We start from the raw sequence: 21,865 nt of genomic DNA, 5'->3' as shown, positions 1-21,865 counted from the left end.
TATCTGTTTAATAGGGGAAGTGTTTTATGAGATACCACCCATAAGTACTGGGAGAGTGCGGAATACTATTGTGCTGATTTTATTTATATCCGTTCATTAAAATGATTCAGTGTTGCGTTTAGCTTCACCTCAGCTCTTGTTAGCCAAGAGCCCAGTGTCCTTGGAAACAGTAACCAAGGTTACTTATTACCATACTGTGTATTGTGTTAGGCAGCTTCACCCCATTGCCTGAGTGGCGATTAAAAGCAGTTTTCTTTTTTGGTACTTTATTTTGCCTTTTAAAATTTTATGGCTCAGTGTGTAATTTAATTTTTGTCTGAACATGTTTGAGATAGAAGAGGTATGGGGTATAGGGTATTATCCATGCTTTATTTTTCCCATAGCTACTAGTTAGCATTCCGTATGGATTGTATCTTTTAAATTATTTTGTGTAGATGTATTTTTTTGTTTTCTACTGAAGGATGCTTTCTAATTTCTGTTTACGTTTAAAAAAAATTCTAGGGCCTTTATGTTATAGCAAATTTGAGATACTTGCTCTGCACTGGGGACCACTACAAAAATCCCCCTATCATCACCTTTTGGGTCATACGCCTTCCTTTGTGACCAGCTAATAAACACTTTGACATTTTCAAAGACATGCTATCCAGGATGGTATATTATAGCCTGTTGTCAGCCATTCCAGCAAAGATTGGAATGAAGGGTGAAATGTGTTTGGCTTCAGTGGTTTTTCCTAAAGTTACTTAGTATTTCTTTAGAAAAGTATATATCAAATAGCAATATGGCAAGTCCCCTCCTTAACAAGGCCAAGCCCAGGAAATGAAGCTTAACTAAAGCATCTTTCTGGTGAAAATGCCACTTTACAAATACTTTTCTATCAAAACACCATTATAATAAAAGTGTACTTGATTCCATTATTTATATTTTGATGTGATTATCCTGTGACTTTTTAAAAAAAGTATTCATGTGTAAGTGACATCTCATTATTTTGTAGCCATGGCTGTATTAACCAAGGAATGCCATGAAAATGGGTTGTCTTTTGTGTTGTGTGGTGTGAAAGTTATTCCTGTATTTTAAAAGAAAGTGGCTTTTTTCTTTGGTTTATATTTTAATAAATAGTTTCCGTAATTGACATGTTTAGACATTATAACGCTTGGCCTGTAAAATATTTTGTTTGTTCTGAAATAACCACTTGCTAAACTTCACTGACAGTGAAAAACAAATGTAGAATGTCACAGCTCCTAGACTTTCTCTCAGTCTTTTCCCTGCTGGGTCATAGATGCAAATGACGAGGATGAACAGGGGCCTATGCACTTAGACTAGAAAGGTAGAAGGCTTCCCAAGTGCTAAGAACACTCTCAGTAACATCCGAATAGTGATGTTTACTAGGACTGCTACAGGAAAATCCCCTTAATTACCAGGAACATCTGTCTTTGGGTGGGTTCAAATCGCCTGCCTTTGGGTTAGCAGCCAATTGCAAACCACTTGCGGTGCCAGACTTGAAGTATGTGTGCATACTAAAAGAAGCTTCCTGGATTGGTTCTGATCATGTGCTGATTATTAAGAACTATTAGTAACTTCAGATCTTCCTATTTAGGCAATAATTCTGCAGGTTTATAAACGTGAGCAAATGGTGTAAAACAAGAAAAAGGGAGACTATAGATGGAAAAACATTGCCAGCAACTAGGTAAACTCTGGGATATAATTTATATGCAGGTACTGGCATTACAGTTATGGCTTCTTGACATAAAGGACCAAAAAACTAGAAAATTATTCCATGGATACAACCTACCTGGCAAATGAAGTAAAATAAAGCAGTGCTGTGGCAGTGGTTCTACCGTATGGGCAGATTTCACAGTGGCTCCCCCTATCTAAAAGTAAGAGGTGACCTGGTAAACTCCCAGTGGTTTCCCAGGAGGGTAGAAAGGAAAAGAGCTCCACTGTCGTTGACATGATTCAGCTGGGTGATCTTCTCTAACTAGCATCCGTAATTTGTCAGAGAGCCGTAATTTACCACAATTATTGGAGAGTGTCTTTCTTCCATCAACACACACACACCCTGAAATTAATTCTAATTAGTAAAAATGCTAATATGCTAAGCAGATATATTTATTAAAAATAATGCTAATATAATCCTGGGACACATTGATTCCAAGAGGGTCTTTGCAGCAGATTTCATTATGGTTACTTAACAGCTAAATGACAAAGGTTTACTTATTTTAACTTACAGAGTCACTAATAGAGGGAAAAGGAGAGAGTAGGGCTACCAATCCAGTAGAGACTGAAGCTGGTATCAGTCTTCCCTAAGCATCTGTTTGGTCGGCAGCCTTAAGCAAAGCTTGTCTCTAAAGGGTTAACTGGGGCCCAAAGTGATGTTTTTTGCACTGAGCTCCCCTAGCACCTGCAGTGGTGCCAAAAGGCCTGGGTGGGATTCAGAACAGAGCAGAACCTGACAGCTTATAAACTGTTCAAATCGTTAAAAATGATTAAAAGCCAGTTAAAGATTTTCATAAACACTATCCAAAATGTTAAGTTTTAAAAATGTTACTAGCAATGTATGCATTCCCTTATGTCCCTCCCCTCCCTTCTACTTCTTAAAATAAATTTGAACACCCAGTGTAAAAAACACTCCAGGGAGAAGCAAAAGTCAACCATTTGAAAAGAAAGGTGAAGAGGGGAGCAGACGGTGTATAGCAGATGCTGGTACTGCTCAGGGGGCTGCTGATGCAGGCTTTGGTGGCATTAAATTCCCCAGTAAGGCATCAGGTGTCGGGACTCTTTCTCATAAACGTCTGGAACTATGCCATAAGGCGTCTGTACCATTTTAACTGTTGACTTCCCAAAGAGCTGGCGCTCATAGTCTATCAGCTGCCTCCAGAAGCCCACGTTAGGCCTGATGACAGGCCTCCGGGCTTTCACCCAGTTGTACGCCTCCAGTAGGCACACATTGTGGTATTTCATCAGGTAAGCGATGCAGAGAGTAGCTGAGCGGCTCACCCCTGCAGCACAATGCACCAAGGTGGCCCCGTGCTTCCTGCTCACGCTGTGGATCTTGTCAGCCACTGTGTCAAAGTACAGTCCAATGGGGGCATGGGGCATGTCAGCCAGAGGCACTTTAACATATTCAAATTGGGGCCAGTTGAAATTGGGGATCTCTATGGTAGCATTAACGATGCAGGTGATCCCACGAGCCTGGAGGAGGTGCCGGTTGGAAGCCACACTGCCTCTGCCCAGGAAGAGAGAGGAGGTGATTTGAGCAATGCCTCCTATGTCTCCCTCGGAAATCATCCGAGGGGCCATGAGAGTCCGTGGTAGTGTGCTGTGACCTCTGGAGCTCATGAAGACGCCGGTAATCACACTTGCATCGTTGGCAGCAAGACCAGAGTGGGTTTTTTTCCTTCCGCCAAGGAATCCGAAATTACAGTCTTCTTCCTGCAAAATACAGATATCTGTCAGTACTTTAAATGCTATTGATTCATCACAGCTTTCTGCCGTGTCTGTGGAATGGGAAGGTGAAAGGATTAGAAATAGTTATTTTCTACAATAGTGTACGTTCTTTCAAGAATGTAGACAAATCATTTCCTGTTGATTACCAGGAAGAATACCCTAAGACTCCAATATGTAAAATCAATGTAAAACTTAACTCTCTACTGACTATAAAAAAAAAAGCTCTATGTGGAAATAGTCATCCTATTTTAGGAAAAGGAGAAAACATGTTGAACTGTTTGGTTCCTGAACAACAATCTTGCAGACTCCTGCTCTTGTTGAAGGTGTTGCCTGATGAGTAAGAAGAAATCAGAAATGCTGATCCTCCCTACAGCCATGTTCTTTCATACCTTCCTTGCCCACTTCCATATATTCTATGATAGCCTTTTTAAAAAAATTTTGTACAATGGTACAAAAATAATATTGCACTAGATAATGTATTTAATGAACTGCCTTTATGAACTAAAAAGATACTGAATTGGATCAACTCCAGAAAGCCAGGACGTATGATCACTGTAGCCCTTTATTGTTTTAAAATAGCTACTTCCCTATCATATCTGTGACGTCTGAACACTTTAGAAATCCAATTAGCTTAGGTAACTTGTGCTGTGGCATTTCCATGGAAATAATCCCAGGCAATTTGAAGGCCCTGGTCTCAACAATGCATTCCTGTAAGTTAATGAGCATTTGCAGCTGACCTGACCCTGCGTGTGGCTGAGCTCCACCTCCCTCTACCAATTCTAAGGGCCAGGATGACTCCCACTGGCATCAGATGCTGTATGTTGGAATTATTTAATATCTGAATATTTTCTCACTAATACAGTGTCTATAAAAGACATTCACTATTATACAGTATGTCTATAAGTAACAGAAAGGGAAATTTTTGGTTTGTGAGATTTCAGACACATCAGTTCCTCTCACTGCAAAATCACAATGCGTTACAGTCTGTGCCCACGGGGATGTGGGCTTCTCCACCCTGGGTAAGTTAAGGAGCCCCATGGGATTTCAGTCAAATGAAAACATGCTCAGCTTCAAGAGAGGTGGTACAGGGAATACTCACTTGCTGAGGAAGTTCCAGTGTACTCTGGAGCCCTTGGATCGATCCAGAAAATTCTCAGTGAGCAGTGCTGGTTATAGTGGATACAAATCAGACCTGCTGGAAGACAAGGATGCAGGAATATGACCAAAGTTTAAAAGAATTCCTCCTGGTTTTTTTTTTTTTTTACTAATAATTGGGTTTGACTGGAATAAATCTTGGAAGTAGAAGGCATGCTAAATCTTTCAAGATGTGCATTTAAAGAATACTCCAGTAATAATGTCAAGCTGATTCTCAGCTTTCTGTTAATGACATATAACTATAGTGAGACAAATGTTGGAAGTACAGTTTTGGCAGTAGCAAAGACACATTTTTGAAAGAAGGCTCAGAGACCAAAACACATCAATGAAATGTGAGGACTGCAGAACTCTGTAAGAATGCAGTTTTGCCTGCAAGATGCAAAACTGAAGGTAGAGTCTTCTTCCGTATACCCTTAGTTAACACAGTGCGTAGAACCGCCAGACAAGACGAAGGGAGGATCATCAGCCATGTGACTACAACACCCCACAGAGGACAGCGGGTACCAAGAAAAAAGTCTAAGTCAGGTGCTAGGGTGTGGGCAGGACATCATCTAGATGAGGCAAGAGGACGCTTCACAAAAAGCAGTGGTGTAAACATGAGCCATGAATGCCAACTATAGGTGTCCCCAGTGCTCTGGAGAGCAACTGGAAATTTCCTTTGTTTTCCATGTATGGCCCTCTTATTTCATTCATTTATGTAATAATGATGAGTCCCCATGAACAACATTTAAGAAGCTAGTGTTCCTCTTCTACTGGCCCCCTGACCTTTCCCAGGTAATCATCGCACTTAAATTTTTATTTTTTACGGCTCTGTTGAGGTATAATCGACATGCAAATTGACGTACAACTTGATCGGTTGTACAACTTGATGAGTTTTGACATAAGTAGACACTCTAGAAACCATGATCTCAAAGTAATAAATATATCGCCCTCAAAAGTTTCCTAATGCCCCTTTATAAGTGCATCTATCCTTCACCCCCATCCACATTCCGAAACAACCACTGACCTTTCACTATAAATGAGTTTGCATTTTCTAGACTTTAATATACAAATGAAATTATATCTTTTTGGGGGGAGGGTAGTTTCTTTCACTCAGCATAATTATTTTGAGATTCACCTGTTAGTGGGTATATCAGTAGTTCATTCCTTTTTACTGCTGAGCAGTATTCCATTGTGTAAATAAAATATACCATGATTTGTTTATCCATTCACCTGCTGATGGATATTGGTTGTTTCTAGTTTTAGGCTATTACAGGTAAAGTGGCTATAAAGGTCTTTGTGTGGACATATGCCTTTAGTTCTCTTGGTTAAATACCAAGGAGAGGAAGGACTGGGTCATATGATAGGTGTATGTTTAACATTTTAAATAGGTTTTTTTTTTTTAATCTTTAAAAATAGTTATATCATTATAATTCAGTGGTTCTCAAACTTGAGCATGCATCAGAATCACCTGGAGGGCTTGTTAAAGCACATATTGCTGGGCCCCACCCAGAGTTTCTGATTGAGTTGTTCCAGAGTACAGGCTGAAGAATTTGCATCTCTCAGGTGAAGGAGATGCTGATAGTCGTAAATACATTTTGCCAATCCCTGCAGAGATGGAGGCTGTGGATTCTCCTCTTTAGGACTGAGGCACTCATTCCGCAGCTGCTGGGAGTGCTGGTGGTGCCTGATGGGTCACAGGTCCCTCCCCACAACTGGCCTTGTCTTAAGCCAGCTGTCTCCCCCAAGGTTGACCTCTCTTTGGAGACCCACATCAAATGACTAATAAGTAATGCAGGGGTACACAGAGGAGTATACAGGTTACATCTCATCATGAAGAGGAATGAGGAAGTAGTCACAAAAGGAAATGTGGTGTATGTGTGTACGTGTAGTTTGGTTGTTGCTGGGTGTCATGGATTGAATTGTTATCCCCCCAAAATATGTGTCAACTTGGTTAGGCCATGATTCCCAGTATTGTGTGGTCATCCTCCATTTTGTGATTGTAACTTTACGTTAAAAAGGATCAGGCTGGGATTGTAACACCCTTACTAAGGTCACATTTTGATCCAATGTAAAGGGAGTTTCGCTGGGGTGTGGCCTGCACCACTTTTTATCTTACAAGACATGAAAGGAAAGCGAGCAGACAGTGGAGGACCTCATACCAAGGAGAAAGCAGCAGAGCAAATCCTTTGAACCCAGGGTTCCTGTGTGGAGAAGCTCCTAGTCCAGGGGAAGATTGATGAAAAGGACCTTCCTCCAGAGCCAAAAGAGAGAGAAAACTTTCCCCTGGAGCTGATGCCCTAAATTTGGAATTGAATTCTACTAGACTGTGAGAGAATAAACTCTTTTTAAAGCCATCCATTTGTGTTATTTGTTATAGCAGCACTAGATGAGTAAGACATTGGGATTTTTTTGTTTTTGGTGTAAAATGTAAACAGGGGCAGAAACTTTTAGGAGAGAAAATCTTTGCCTGCAGCAGCACCATCTTCTGCCACTTCCAAGTCTTTCCCTGGCAGAACCCTAATAGTTTACAAAGCAAGGTCACTGTGGTAATGAACACACAAAACTAGGCCTTCAAACAGCAGTGATGAGTCCCTCCTCAATGTGGAAAATCAGGAAGATGCTAATCCAATTTCCAACTAGGTTATCCAGTTATTGTCTAATTAGGAGGGACTCCACCTTGTGGCCTCCCAGATAAGCATTCAGCTTGGGAAGCCACTCGCCCTTCTGAGGCAAGGGTGCCCCAGGCTTACTGGCCTTTTTAGCAGAAAGGCCTTCATCAAAGACCAAGGGCATGTAATGGGTGGGCTGAAAGCCTAGCTTATTCTATCAACTCTCATCCCTTGAGCAGTGACAGGTACTTGGTGCTGCAGGGAAAAGCAAACAGATTGTGAGTCCTCGGGGCAGAATCCAAGTTAGACAGACACGATGCTCTGTCCCTGCTGCTGCTAGTCAGTCTCGTGCCAACAAACCTGCTTAAAATGCCAGAGCTCATCCCAACTTTTAGAAAAACAACTTCTGCCAGAGAGCACTCAGAGGGCACAGATACTGCAGGTGCTCCTCTGACAAACACTCCTGACCCCTTTTACAGATTGAAAAAAGACAAGATTCACAAAAGGTGACATGACTGCAATGTGGAGAAGACAAGGAACAAGGAAAAGATCCCAGGTGTCCCGACTTCTGGCTCAAGACTGCACACTGCTTCCCTGTGGGGCTAGATGGCTGTGTTCTCACTGTCTGCCTTACAGCACTCCACCACCACCAGCCAGCACCTTCAGTGCACAAAAAGGTTCTTGGAACAGCCTAAGAAGAACTCGTTTAAATGCTACTTTCAGAATACACTGGGCCCAGATGGGCTAAGCCAGCTGCTCCAGTTTCCAGACTGCCCAGAAGAGGGAAATAATGCCACAGACTAATATAACCATTCGGTACAAAAATCACACTCCTGATGGTTGAGGGACCTAAGCAGGACTAGTGCCAGGTTAGTACAAGAAGCCCTAGTGTGGCCCATTTCTAAGATTAGCACAGCTTGATCATGAAGAATAAAAGAAAACATCACTGGTGTGTCAGACTCAACTTAGTAAATGTGTGCTGCGCAACAGAGAAAGGAGACCTGTTAGGACAGTAACAGATGACCCCCCACGGAAGGGGTCAGGATTGCACATTCTCTCTGAAAACCCCACTCCTACGTGGCACACTGGTCACTGGAACAAGGGTGGCCAGGAAGAACGCTGAGGAATGTCCATGTCGCTGTCCATGGTGTTCAACTAAGCCCTCCCAAATTCCTCTGGCAGCTACATTTACATTTTTGAAGGGCTTTCCTAGCCAGGGAGATGGTGGTAAGATGAGTAAAAGACAGAAAAAAGAAGCTGCCCTATGTCAACCCCAGAGAGTTATTTTCTAAGTTATAGGGAATGTTGCGTCAGAGATGATGTTGGTCTCTTTTAATAATAAGCATCAAAACCCTAAGTGCTAAACAAAATGCAGAATTAGTTGTCTGCCCAGTGGGCCTGTAATCTCAATAATGCATAAGGTAATAACAACCACTGATTGCTCCCTGCATAGGAGAGCCCCTGGGACCGGTGCAGCTTTGTGGTTAGCACTGGCGTCCATATCAACAAAGGCTACATCTCCGTACCGGAAGCAGCGAGCAGGACTCCGACAGCTGCCTGGAGTTGCTGCCTGTTCGGGGCAACCATCCTAGTGCCATGGGGGCTACTTTTCCTTTGTTTTTTAATCATGACAAACAACCACTAGAATCAGCAGTTAAAGAACTGAAATTCTATCTACTGTTTCCCCTCCTCATGTTGAATAAGCAGAAATGGCCACAATGGTGCTAGGGATGACTGTGTAAAATGATCTGACTGAAATATTTTTAGCTTTGAGAATTTCAGAGGGTCACAGGACATACTGGGGGCCTACAATGTTGTTTTTTAATACCTGAAAAGCCTACATTGCCACATTTTCCCCTTCCGTTAAAGTAAATGTCTATCTAGTTCTCTTTAAAAAGCTTGAAATTACGCTTTAAAAAAAAAAAAAACATTTCAGCATAAACTGCCGTAAACAGATACCACTTTTGTCATTAATTTTCATTATTAAATCAGATGCATGTTTCATTGGGGAAAAACTTAAAATACCTCTAGCAAATAAAAATAAAATCACAGTGGGGCAATACTTCATTGAGGAAAAATAACTTTCTGAAAGAACATTAAGAGTAAGATTCACATAATTAAATACTGAGTTATAGTCATATTAAGGTAAAATGAAGTAAAAGATACTGAATTTGCAAATTGTTCTCAGTCATCTGGAATGCTTTAGCAACTTGCCAAAAACACCTCAGTATCTTACATGTGGCGGGGGGGGGGGTTGTTTTTGCTTTCCCACCATATAAATTAACTGGTATGTTAAGGGTCCAGGGATGACGTACAAATCACCATTCTGATTCAGCAACAGTCATTTTCCCTGTGACGCGCAGCTGTAGAGCAAACTGCCTGTGTAGTGGTGACCAGGATGACCACTTTGATGTCCTCACTTGGATAAGCAGCCCATTAACACAGCACTTCGTGAGTCTAGAAAAGCACCAATCATTGTTAGACACTAGCCAGCTGTTAGATGTGGATTATGCCACAGCCCAGAGAAGGAGCTGAGCAGACCACTTGCTGAATGCAGAGAAACAAAACATGCCAAATAGTGACATAAGATGCACAGAATTTTAGAAGTTTAGTTCCATATTATAAAGTCATAGATTCTCCATGGTGTAAATAAAACGCATACAGTAGGGAGAAGAGACTATCAGTAACCATAAGAGGTAAAGGGAATTTATCTGGGTTTCATGGGATAATTGGTACACACCTGGAATGGATATTTCAGTTTTATCCCCACCCCCATCAGCACCTAAATTACTTATCATTCATTCATACAACAATATTTACTGAGTCATGCCATGTGTTCAACACTGTGCTAAGCTTTGTTGGGGGCTGTGACCCAATGTGTTTTCCAAAGATGGCCACAGTATCTCCCATCCTACATGTTCATCTTACAATGTAACCTCGACAATACTCCCATCAAATGGTAAGGTCTATGACCCCTCCCCTTGAACCTGGAAAAATCTTTGTGACTGCCTCAACCTAGAGAGTACAGAATCTAGATTATAAAAGTGTCACACACTTGTTCTCTTAGGACACTAACTCTTGGAACACAGCTACCATGCTGTGAGGAAGCCCAGTTAGCTTAATGGAGTAACCGCATGGAGCGGCTCCATGTAGGTGTTCCAGCCAACTGCCCAACTGAGGCTCCAACTGACCGCTAGCATCAGCCACTGGCTATGTCAGTGAAGACACTTCAAGATGATTCCACTCCCAGCCTTCAAGCTACCCCCGGGGTTTTGATTCAGCTGAGGCCCCAGATGCCAGCTCCAAATTCCTGACCCACAGAATCTGTAAGCACAATAAAAATGGTAATTTCACACCACTGAGTTTAGGGGTTGTGTGTTATGCAGCAATAGTAACTGGAACAGGGATATAAATGTAACACAGGACACAACCCTGTGCTAAGATTTTACCATTTTATAGAGTTGAGACAAGATACACATAGAAGCAGTTGCATAACAAAAGATAGCATTTAGTGAATCAAATTCAAGAATAGGTGCCACAGCAATGCAGGGAAGGCACAGGATCAAGGCAAAGTAGAGTATTCATGTGTCACTTAACACCCACAATAAGTTTTTGTGAAACAGGATGTTATATGATTTGGATGCTGTGCAAACACTATATCACATACAAGCAATCCTCAGCTTAGGAACATCCAACTTGTAAAAAGAACAGACTGCCATAAAGCCTATTATATTAAAAATTTGAGTTAAATACATACAATAGTTCACAATAATGAATGCATGTCTGCTACGTACCATTGACCAAAAGGGATTCCTGGACTCTACTTTTTTTATTTTTTCTATTATAACCTTATGGGACCATGGACATATATGTGGCCAGACGGATGTTGCCTGAACGGACAGATGTGATGCTGTGCATGACTGTAGTCAGTGCTGCTAAAAACTGAGTTGTTCCTTAGGGAGAGGTGTCTCACAGATTATACTATCATGCTTTCCCTCCAATCCATTTAAAACATGCTGCCATTTTCCTTTCAAGAGCTTCATTTTTTAGATTTCAAATGGAGAACACAAACGCTTCTCCATAGCCCATCACTACTCAAAAAGTGTTGTCCAAGGTCCAGCAGCATTGACACCATCTGGAGCTTGTTAAAATGTAGACTATCACACCCTGCATCAGACCTAAGGAATCAGATCTTCAGTTTAACAAGATCCCAGGTGATCCGTATCCATACTGAAGTGTGAGAAGCACCACTCATTAATCTCCTCATTCTATCCCAATGGACTTGCTGAAGCAAACTTGTGCGCCCGTGCTTTGTAGGCCCCGCGAGCACGCTCAGCCTGTCACACACAGATCAGGGTCATAGAGCCCAGATAAGAAACAGAAGCAAACAGAGGCTTTCCCAGACTACACATGAAATTAGTAACCCCAGTGAGACCAGAACCCTCCCTCCCCTGAGTTGTCTGTTTGTTGATTAGTCATACAATCTGACCATGACAGATCAAACAATCTAAAGACCACCAGAATGTACAAAAAGAAGGCAATTAAGGAACATAAAGTCTTTCTCATTGTGCCCTACCTATAGTCCAGATATTAATCTTTAAAAATCTTAAACTGCTAAATGGTATGAGATGGTTTTTGGGTATGGAAATATCTAATAAACCTGAACCAAGAAAATGCTTGCCAAATTCCATGCCATTTAAACTTGTTTGGTAATAACTAGAAACCAATTTGTGCAATAGCCTATATAAATAATCTTCAAGGAGTAGTAAAAATTAAATATGAATCATAGATGCATGGTTACGTGGTAAACTTTGATTGGATTTATATAGGTCAGACTACCTAGAGGCAAAGTACTTAAAAAAAAAAAAAATCACACCTCAGCAATAAAACCCAGACAGGTAGGAGTCTGACTCAAAATTGTCAAAGTTACTACCGCACTGAGAAGCAAGGCCATGAAATCTCAGAAAACACAGGTTTTTTCATAAGATCTCAGTTCTTAAAAGTTCATTATCACTTTAAGGAAGGCCAAAAAAAGAACTTATAAATTAGAATAAAGTTCACAGGACAAGAATTGAATAGTGAAGACCTGATCACCCTTTGATCATCTCATCCTTTGATGGCTCACTAGACACATCCAAATCCTTCAAACTTGAGCAGTGAGCCTCGACTTTTTCCCAACAAGGACTTCTTTATCACACCCCTGGCCAAATTCCATGTTTTTCAGGGTTTTATATCAAATTAACTTCATTTATAAATTAGAGGTTAATTTCCCATTTTTCATTATCAATCAAAGGCATCTATAATTATCCACTAGAGTTTCTGAGCAGGCTGAGATAACCAGGAAAGTCTCCTGCTTTAGTTGGATGGAGGGAATCTTTCCCTCCCATTCTGAGAGACAGCAGTCCTACCTCAGGCATTTTGAGGGTAACTGGGTGTTTCTAAACCCTCCTGTAACAAAGTAAAGAATCATGTTTTTTGCTAACCAGGAGTCAAAAGACTAAAATTATTCCCTTGACTTTTTGTTTCCTGAAATAATAGTGTCATCTTAATTGTTAAAATAGCCCTAACTTACTATTCACACAGAAGAAGAGAATGCAATGGCTTCTGAACTCTCCACTCCTGCTTAAATCAGGGGTCAGCAAACTCTGGCTAGGGGCTGTATCCAGTCCACCACCTGCTTTTGTACAGCCTGTGAGCTAAGAATGGTTTATAAGCAAGTTTGTGAGTTTCACCTCATGGTCTCTCTACTCCAGGCAAGGAAGTCTGGTGCTCCACAGGCTCTCTCTGCTATGTTAATGTTTGTTTACTAGTCAGCAGAAGCAGCCTGTTCTCTCTAAAGAGTTTCCCCATGTGTACCCACAAAGTCAAAGACTTGAGGAGTCAAAAAATAACTGCCATAAGCCATTGTTGCTCGAACTATTCTGGGACAAAGACAGAAATAAACCCAGTAGTTGCATATGAATTTTAAAAGAAACTTTTTGTCCACCTAGACTTCAAGATGGCAGAGGGAGTGGAAAGGCTGACCAAGTGGAGTAGATGGTCACTCTCTGAGAGTGTAAGAGAATGGGAAGTGTGGAGGTAAGCTGGGTGGGCTGTGGGCCACACATAGTAGCCTGCCATGACCCTGGTACCCAGTCTCCTCACATGGGTTCCCACCGCCTGGTCCTGTGAGAGGTCAGAATTGGAGCTCCTCCTTGAAATACTGCCTGCAGGAAGGCCAAGGGGATATCAAAGAACACAAACAGGATTTCTCCCCCATCACTAAGGTTAGGAGGTTCTGACATGACTCTCTATCCCCTTCTATGGGTGTCTTTTCTTAACTTCTAACTTATATAAGTACTTTTGTAAACTTATTATTGAAACCTGAAAACAAGCTTTAGTAGACAAGCACAAAAATATTCATGATTTATATAAATAGAGACTGAAAAGAGAGCAAGTTGCAAACACATTCTTCGGGCTTCTATTCCTCCATCACTCCTTCATCTAAGGAAAATGATCCCGCTGGGGGCATTTTGTAAGCCTACAGAATTGTAGACTGTTCTTCTCAAAGGACAGAAACACTGTTAGCACATAATAAGTACTTAACAAATACCTGAGTTTAATACCTGTCCTGATCTCTCTCTCTCACAAACACATACACACACCCCAGCTGTAAATCCAGCTAGCAAAACAGCACACAGGCAATTCAAAGTTAACCTGGCAAATGTTTGCTCAAAAAGCAGGAATTCTCGGTATCAAAACAAACTCTAAACTCTCTACTGTCACAAACAAAGGAAGATGTGGAGAAAAGCTCAAACTCATTTTAAAAACTGTAAAACTGTCATTTCCATCACAGAGATGCTATGGTTGCTTTGGAATTGCCTAGGAAGTGTGACCCTTGGCCTGTGCTCAGTGCCTCTTGGGGAAGAAGCACATGTGTGTAAACACGTGAGTACCCAACCTCCCAGGGTAATTTAATTTAACAAGGACTGGCCTGGGAGCCTGCCCACATCACACTCACTCCAGCCAGCAATGTTGGCCTGCACACTGGGGACTGGGCACAAGGCAAGCGTTCAAGAACACAAGTCACCATGTTAAGGCACTCAGGTTGCCCAACAGTAAGATTAACTCAAGACCTTTAAAACACAGATAATACATACTTTTATCTTTAATACTTCATTTTGCATACGTAAACTTTCCTGTTATACAAAGATCAATGGAAGGATTCTCTTGGGTAGTATGCAAACAAATACTAGGGAAAAACCATCTCTGGCATTTGGGCAGTAGTATGTTGGTCTAAACCAGATGATTAAACATAATATAAATATACTGAAGCACCATGGACCAGACCACCCAGGTGATATTTATTTTATTCATGTACTCAAGAAATATCCAAGCATGCTGTGGTTAGACAACAAATACAGTGGATTATAAATTCAAGGCTGACACCACTGGAGAATGTAAATTGGAACAATCTCTTTGGAAAATTGGCATTAGCCAGTAAAGCTGAAGATACCTATATCTATGATCCAGCCCTATTCCTAACTGCCCCAAGCCAGACACAACCCAAATGTCCATCAACAGTAGACGGATAATTTGTGGTATGTTCACACAAAAATGAACTAACTACAGTTGCAGGCAGCAAGATGGATAAATCTTAAAAAACATAATGCTGCAAGAATTTAAACCTAAAAATTTTTATCTATATGATGTTGATCAAAGAAAAAAGTAGGACTCAAAAGAATACCCATTATTGATCTATTTGCATAATGGTAAAAAAAAAAAACCTGGCAAAACAAAACTATATTATCTAGACATTTATATTTAAGGGATTAAAAATGTAAAGAAAATGATTCCTATAAAAGTCAAGCTAGTTACCTGGCTAGGTTACCTCTTGGGTGGGGGACAGGTTGTCATTGAAAAAGAGGGGAGGCAATTTCTTGACCTATAAGATGGTTATACACGTGTTTGCTTCAAAATGATTCATTAAATTCTCCATTTATGCTTTCTACCCTTTCCTGTGTGTTATAATTCACAATAAAAAAAGGTTAAATAAATACAATGATGATTTCCAGGAATTTAGAACCATTACAAGTCTGGCCAATCCGGAGAAAGAACACTTCCTCTCTGTAAGTCACTATTAGCCCCTCAGCTTCGCGAGATCAGGGACCTTATATGCTTTCTATCCCAGTGTTCAGCATGGTACCCTTCTCATGGTAAAAGTCCTCAATAAGTGTTCAATAAATAAATCCATAAACTCCTGATACAAATTTTGTTCTAGCTTACCCTTTCTGAAATTACTGTGCCCACATTAACACTTTCTTTGTCTTCCTCCCAGTGAAGCTTTCATAAATAACTAAAGCTACCACCTTAAATGTAAGCTCTGTAAGTTTATACCCAGGCAGCCGTTGCTTTAGCAACTCTCCCTGCCTTCCACTCCCTTGTATGACTTCTTATAAGCAAAGAAAGGATGAATACACTAGTAGTCCTAGATTTTTTTTTTTTTAAACAGGTAAGTTTTCATTTGCAACTGAGAATAAAGCCTAGGATTTTAATGATTCAACTGCTTTAATGATTCAAAAGCTGTTTAAAAAGGGGTCGTTTGCCCACACCCCTGGGAAGCACTATGTGATGAGGGTTAATAAATACCATACTATCAGGGTTAATAAAACTTTACAACCAGTTGTACTTAAAAAACATGTTACCTGTTCAGGAAATAAGCAGAATATCTATGAACAGAGCCAATCAGTTTTAAAATAATTTCAGTTTAAAAATTACCTTTAAAAAGTCTAAAAGGATATACACAAACTGATAAAGATAGATATGGCTACCGCTTCTGGGAAAGATGCTCAAAAGAAGGCTTTAATCGTATCAGTAATCTTACTGTAAGTTTCTTAAACAGAGAAGAGTTAATGCATTTCTTGTGAAACTGGGAAAAGCATTTTTAATGCACCTTGCCTTAAAATCACAAATGCCAAAAGAATCCATCAAGCAGAGATCCCTTCTTTTAGCCCATCTTTTAAAAATGCTACAGCTGAGTCAAATGGGTTTCCTGGACTTATAAACCTGGCTGGTTTTTCACCATATGAACATACATTTATGTCATTCTATTAAAGAGTATCAAAGAATCCATACCTGCAGTCAACCAATGTACAAGATGTCAGACGAAAACTCAGCACAGACACCGGCGTTCAAAAGACTTGGAAGGAGGAAAACTGTCTCCCGTTTTATAGGAGAAAGACAAAAATATCAAGCAACTACCTCTCCTCCCCCAAGCGTCAGAAGATGAGTCAGAGCTGGAGGCAGGAACAGGGCCCATGTGTCAAGCTGCCTCGTGCAGGGCTCCTTCCTACCTCTGCGTGCCTGGCAAAGCGCTCCTCTCTGCCCAGGTCGGGGTCTCCACCCCAGCTTGTCCCTGATGTGAATTCTCAGGTGTGTCTGGCAGATAAGGTTATTCATCTAGGGGCGCCTCATTCCCCACACTTCTAAAGGGGGCCAGAGAATTCACTCAAGGAAGTGGGACTTCCAGACAACCTTGCACAACTTTGCAAAGAATGCTGAATCTTTGTTCCCTTCATTTTAAAGAGCAGCAAATAGCATGGAGAAGTTGTGACTTGTCCAGTGCCACTTAACTTTGTGGCAGAGCTGAGTTCCAAGCATGGAGCTGCTAAGCAACTCAGTGGCCCCCACCTGACTTTTAATTGATCTGTACAGTCTCAGGGAGGAAATTTCAACATTTTCCATCATACTTCTGAGTGGCCTCATGGACTAGGAATTCCAGGCACTTCTAGGTAAAATCTCTTGGTCCATATTCCTTTAAGCTCAGTAAAGAATCAGGAACTAGCTCTCTGCCTCCGTTTTAACATGTGTAAACCAGGACAAGACTGCTCTCCACCTACTTTTCGTATAAAACTAACGAACAGCTAACGAGTTAAAACATGGAAAATGCCTTCAGGTCTTGCTGGGTAAGAAGTACAAGGTGCTTTATTAAAAATTTTTCCTACACAGAAAAACTGCATTTGTAAGCCACTCCTCCTTCCCTAGCCTCTGGGATGCCCAATTACCACACTATGGCTGGTGCCATTGGCAACATCCCCCTAAATAACATAGTTATACAACGCACTTACGCCAGTTACAGCACCCGACTCCTCTCTCACACACGTACAAACAACGCAACTTCGCTTTCAACCAAAGGCACTTAGGAGAAATCAAAAGACGTATGCTAGGACTGTGCACACTAATCTCCCACCGCCGAGAAACACGCAAGTTGAATACTTGGCATCGCTGAAAGTCAAGTTGCTTCCGAAGATAACACAACCGAAATCTTGGAAGACGCAAAAAGGCGCCGTCGGCTCGGGCGGCTCGGAGCGGGCGGCTGCAGCCCGAGGGGTGAGGAGGTGAAGGCAGAGGCCATGGCGGGGCGCAGCGCCGGCGGGTCACGAAGCAGGAGAGGAGAGGAGAGGAGTAGCCCAGGATGCTCGCGAAGGAGCTCTGAACACCGGGCACCGGGACGAGCGCGTTGGCACAGGGAGGGAGCAGCAGGGTGGGGGCCGAGCGCTGAGGAGGGGGCCCCGGGCCTCTCCCACCTCCCGCCCCCGTTGCCCCGGCGCCCAGAGGATGCGAGAATCGCTGAGGAGCAGGTGGGGGCGCCGGCGCGAAGTTTCCCGGAGACGAGGGTCGCGCGGGGCCCCGGCCTTCCGATCACGCCAGCGCCCGGGGGCCCTGTCGGCGCGAGGTCCCGCCCGGTCCGCCCCTCACCCCGGCCTGCGGGCCCCGTACCGGCCGGCTGTTGGGCTCGCGGCTGGGGCTGCGTCCTCCTGCGCGGCTCCCGGCTTCTGCGGGCTGCCTGCCGCGCGCGCCCCTCCTCATCCCCTCCGCCCGCGCCCGGGGCGGGCCATGCGCACGCTCCCTGCGCCTCACCGCCCTCCACCGTCGGGGGGCGCTCGGGGCGGCCGCGGCGGGGCGTGGCGGGAGAGGCGCGCCGCGCGGGGGGAGCCCGCGGGGGACGCGCGGGGCAGCGGGTGGCGCGCGTGCGCGCAGCGGCCTCGGTCGCCGTGCGGACGCGGCCCCGGCGCGCGGCGAGCTCCCGCGGCGCTCGCTCCCCCGCAGGCAGCCTGGTCCCCGGTGGTCTCCTCGTCTATTGCTGCAGGGATGGTGTCCTAGGGTACTACTTTCTGGTTGTGAGAGAACTAAAGGCAAGAAAACGATACAAATATAAAAAGTGTTAAGACTGCAGTTAGTGACTAATCAGCCGCCTCTCACCCCGCCCGCATCGTGTAATCAACAGGGGAGTCAGGGAAAACAGGTCTCCTGGCAACTCCGGGATGTATTTTTGCTTGGTTTGTGGATGGGCAGTTTCTTAGTAACTGGAAAGCTGTATCGTCCGAGACTCAAACGTAGATACAGATTATGGCCATCTGCTGCTGCCCAAAGACCACCAAACCACCACCATCACAGGTGCTCTTCTGAGTCTCAAAACACCAGATCCACAGCCCATGCCTCCGAAATAGAGCTGTAGAGTCAACCGAGCCCAGGCTGGACACATGCATTCCTTGAGGGGTTATTTGCCTGTGTCACCCTAGGGGTCTTTTTTTTTTTTTAGGTTTGCCCATCTGTGACATAAGTAGATGTACAAAAGGACGTTTTTAGCACAACGCTCCCCTCCCTTCTGCCTCTGGCAGGTGACGGGGAGACAAGGCATGTATAAATGACTTCCTTGAGGCTCTGCAGTGAGTCAGACACCTAAGAATCCTGAGTCGGTGCCCGGTCCTTTACTCACCAGACCCACCTCCTCACATTTGTAAATCATTGGCATCAAAACTGGTGAACAGTCAAAGGAGTAGTCATAGCTTTGAGGGGAGGGCTTGCTGGGGGAAGTAAAAACAGCCACTGGGTTTACATCTCACTGCATCTTGAACCAAAAGCTTTAAGGCTTTTTTTTTCCCCCCAGCTCTTCTTGGTCTTCATTGGCCAACCTGACTCAGTCATCCCGAGACGACAGGATTTATCTAAAAGTTTTGTCTGCTTCCCAGACAAAAATATAATATCAAAGGCCTTTTAGTGATAAAAAAAAAAATCTTAGGGGAGCTTAAAAGGCCTAGACTAGAGAGATTTCTTCATTTTTGCCTCCATAAAAAGAATCAAAGCTTTAAAATTAAGCAAAATTAATCTATGAGAGAACAAAACAGAATTCAATTTAGGGTAAAGCACTAGGGTTTCAAGTCTTGCCTGAGAAAGGCACCTTCCCAGCACTCAATTGTCCCACCACCAATTTATCTAGTGACTTATTTTTGACATGCCAATACCAAAATACCAAAATCTCTTATAGAAACAATGTATGCCGCTTTCATTTCTGCTTCTCCCCCCACAGTCCTTCCTTCAGTCAGTTCAATGACTCAGCATCCCTCTTGGGATTCAAGCCTGTTTGCTCTACAGAAGGGAGGTTGCCAGAACAAGCTCTATTAAGTAACAAGAACTGGGTATTTTCATGGATTATAGGAGGAAGCTTAGCATGAAGAATCATATTCTCATCAGAAAAGAGGAGGGAGGTGGGCTAAAACAGAGTTTGTATTGAGTGTGATGTAGTATAAAGATCTAGAGATTTTAAGTAGGAAGAAGTGATAAGTGTGTCTGTGTGCGTATATATATATATACACACACACACATACACATATATGGGTGTAGGGATGTGCTTTATGCCTTTATAGAATGTGGCAATGTGGGCTTATATATGCCTCTGCAAAAAATGCAATTTGAAGATACTATCTTCTCGACCAGCACTGTCCAACAGGACTGTCTGCCACGATAAAAATGTTCTGTATCTGTGCTGTCCAATAGAGTAGCTGCTAGCTGCAGGTGGCTACTGAGCACTTGAAATACGGCGAGTATGACTGAGGAACTGAATTTTAAATTTTACTTACATTTAAATAGCCACATGAGCCTAGTGGCTGCCTTATTGAACAGCACATCTCTAGACTATAAACAGGTGTCTTTATAGGTGTCAACCTGGATGTAGGAACATTTTAGAAGTCATCTGCTACAAAAGTACAACTTGTCTGTGCCCAGGGAGGGTGTGGGTTCTCCTGACTACATCTAAATAAGCAGTGCTTTAGATCACTGCTACCTTTGTGCAGAATGAGTGCTGATCTGATAAGACATACTAAGTAGAGGGTGGAAACATCTATTCTGCTTGGCTTCTGAGGTCTGCCTTTCAAAAAATCTTCTCCTTAATTGCTTTGACAAGGACTGATCCTTCATTAATCAGACTTTGAGTCCCTCAGAAAGAATAATTGCGTCTTCCATTCATATAATTGCCTCTGGTTAACAAATTGACAGCAACTTTGATGTATCTGTCAGAATTGTGGAACAGCTGTGATCAAGATGCCCTACCCTATAGAAGTTTGATTCCAGTGTACCATCAGGTCCTCCGGCTCACAGATGTCTCAAGTGTGGCTTGCTAATGCCTGTAATTCTAGAGTGTATGCCATTGGTAACTATAAAAATGCAAATCTCCCAAGGGCAGTAAACCCTTAAGCTATTGTCCTTTGGCAGGTTTGACAGGGACAGTGGATACCATGTATCTGGGAGGAAACTCTACAAATGTGGAAAAGATAAAAGAACTAGGAGGAGAGGGGTCCCCCAAAACAATTCATCTATTACACAAGTTTGCCTAAGGCCTATGCTATAAGATGTAACATGATACCTTATATGACTATCATAAGGATTAGATTTTATTAAAACACTTGAAACTTTTAGAGTTTTCATAGTTCTCATAGAATTTATTTTTCTGCTAATAATGTCACATTACAAAAGAAGAAGAAAAAAACTATCAATCATAATTCTATTAACAAAACAACAATTAGCATCTTGATTTGTCATGGATTGAATTGTGACCCCCCCAAAAATATGTGTCAACTTCATTAGGCCATGATTCCCAGTATTGTGTAGTTGTCCTCCATTTTGTGATTCTCCTATGTATTATAAATCATAATCTCTGCCTGTGGTTAAAGAGGATTCGGGTGGGATGTAACACCCTTGCTGAGGTCACATCCCAGATCCAATGTACAGGGAGTTTCCCTACGGTGTGGCCTGCACCACCTTCTATCTCACAAGAGATAAAATGACAGGGAAGCAAGCAGAGAGTTGCGGACCTCATACCACCAAGAAAGCAGTACTGGGAGCAGAGCACATCCTTTGGACCCGGGGTTCCTAAGCGGAGAAGCTCCTAGTCCAGGGAAAGATTGATGCGAAGGACCTTCCTCCAGAGCCAACAGACAAAGAAACCTTTCCCCTGGAGCTGACGCCCTGAATTTGGACTTCTAGCCTACTACCCACTGCCGTCGAGTTGATTCCGACTCATAGTGACCCTATAGGACAGAGTAGAACTGCCCCGTAGAGTTTTCCAAGGAGCGCCTGGTGGATTCGAAATGCCGACATCTTGGTTAATAGCCATAGCACTTAACCACTACGCCACCAGGGTTTCCTCTAACCTACTAGACTGTGAGAAAATGAATTTCTCTTTGTTAAAGCCATCCACTTGTGGTATTTCTGTTACAGCAGCACTAGATGACTAAGACAATTTCTTTCTGGTCTTTTTTTTCCTATCCTTGAGTTTTTAGTTTTCTTTACACAGTTATAATCTAGTATGCATATGGTTTTGTAATCTGACTTCAAGCCCTTGAGTTAGACATACAAAC

The 21,865-nt window shown here is 42.7% G+C and overlaps 1 protein-coding gene across 2 annotated transcripts; it reads right to left on the bottom strand.

The window, feature by feature from the left end:
• Positions 1 to 1,990: 1,990 nt before the first annotated feature.
• On the bottom strand, positions 1,991 to 18,031 carry DUSP14 (dual specificity phosphatase 14). Of its 2 annotated transcripts, none has more exons than XM_010594254.3 (3): positions 17,949 to 18,031; positions 4,544 to 4,636; positions 1,991 to 3,429 (listed from the first exon to the last, which is right to left on the bottom strand). In XM_010594254.3, the coding sequence occupies exon 3, from the start codon at positions 3,334 to 3,336 to the stop codon at positions 2,740 to 2,742; it is 597 nt and encodes a 198-aa protein (XP_010592556.1). In that variant the 5' UTR covers positions 3,337 to 3,429; positions 4,544 to 4,636; positions 17,949 to 18,031; the 3' UTR covers positions 1,991 to 2,739. The 2 variants fall into 2 exon arrangements, with proteins under 2 accessions (XP_010592556.1, XP_023409262.1); XM_023553494.2 differs by having other exon boundaries at positions 4,544 to 4,639; positions 17,949 to 18,014.
• Positions 18,032 to 21,865: the final 3,834 nt, after the last annotated feature.

Source organism: Loxodonta africana, chromosome 18 (assembly GCF_030014295.1).
Source record: "Loxodonta africana isolate mLoxAfr1 chromosome 18, mLoxAfr1.hap2, whole genome shotgun sequence".
Lineage (NCBI taxonomy): Eukaryota > Metazoa > Chordata > Mammalia > Proboscidea > Elephantidae > Loxodonta > Loxodonta africana.
Note: the sequence above shows the minus strand (reverse complement) of the source record. Positions and strands in the feature narration are given on the sequence as shown.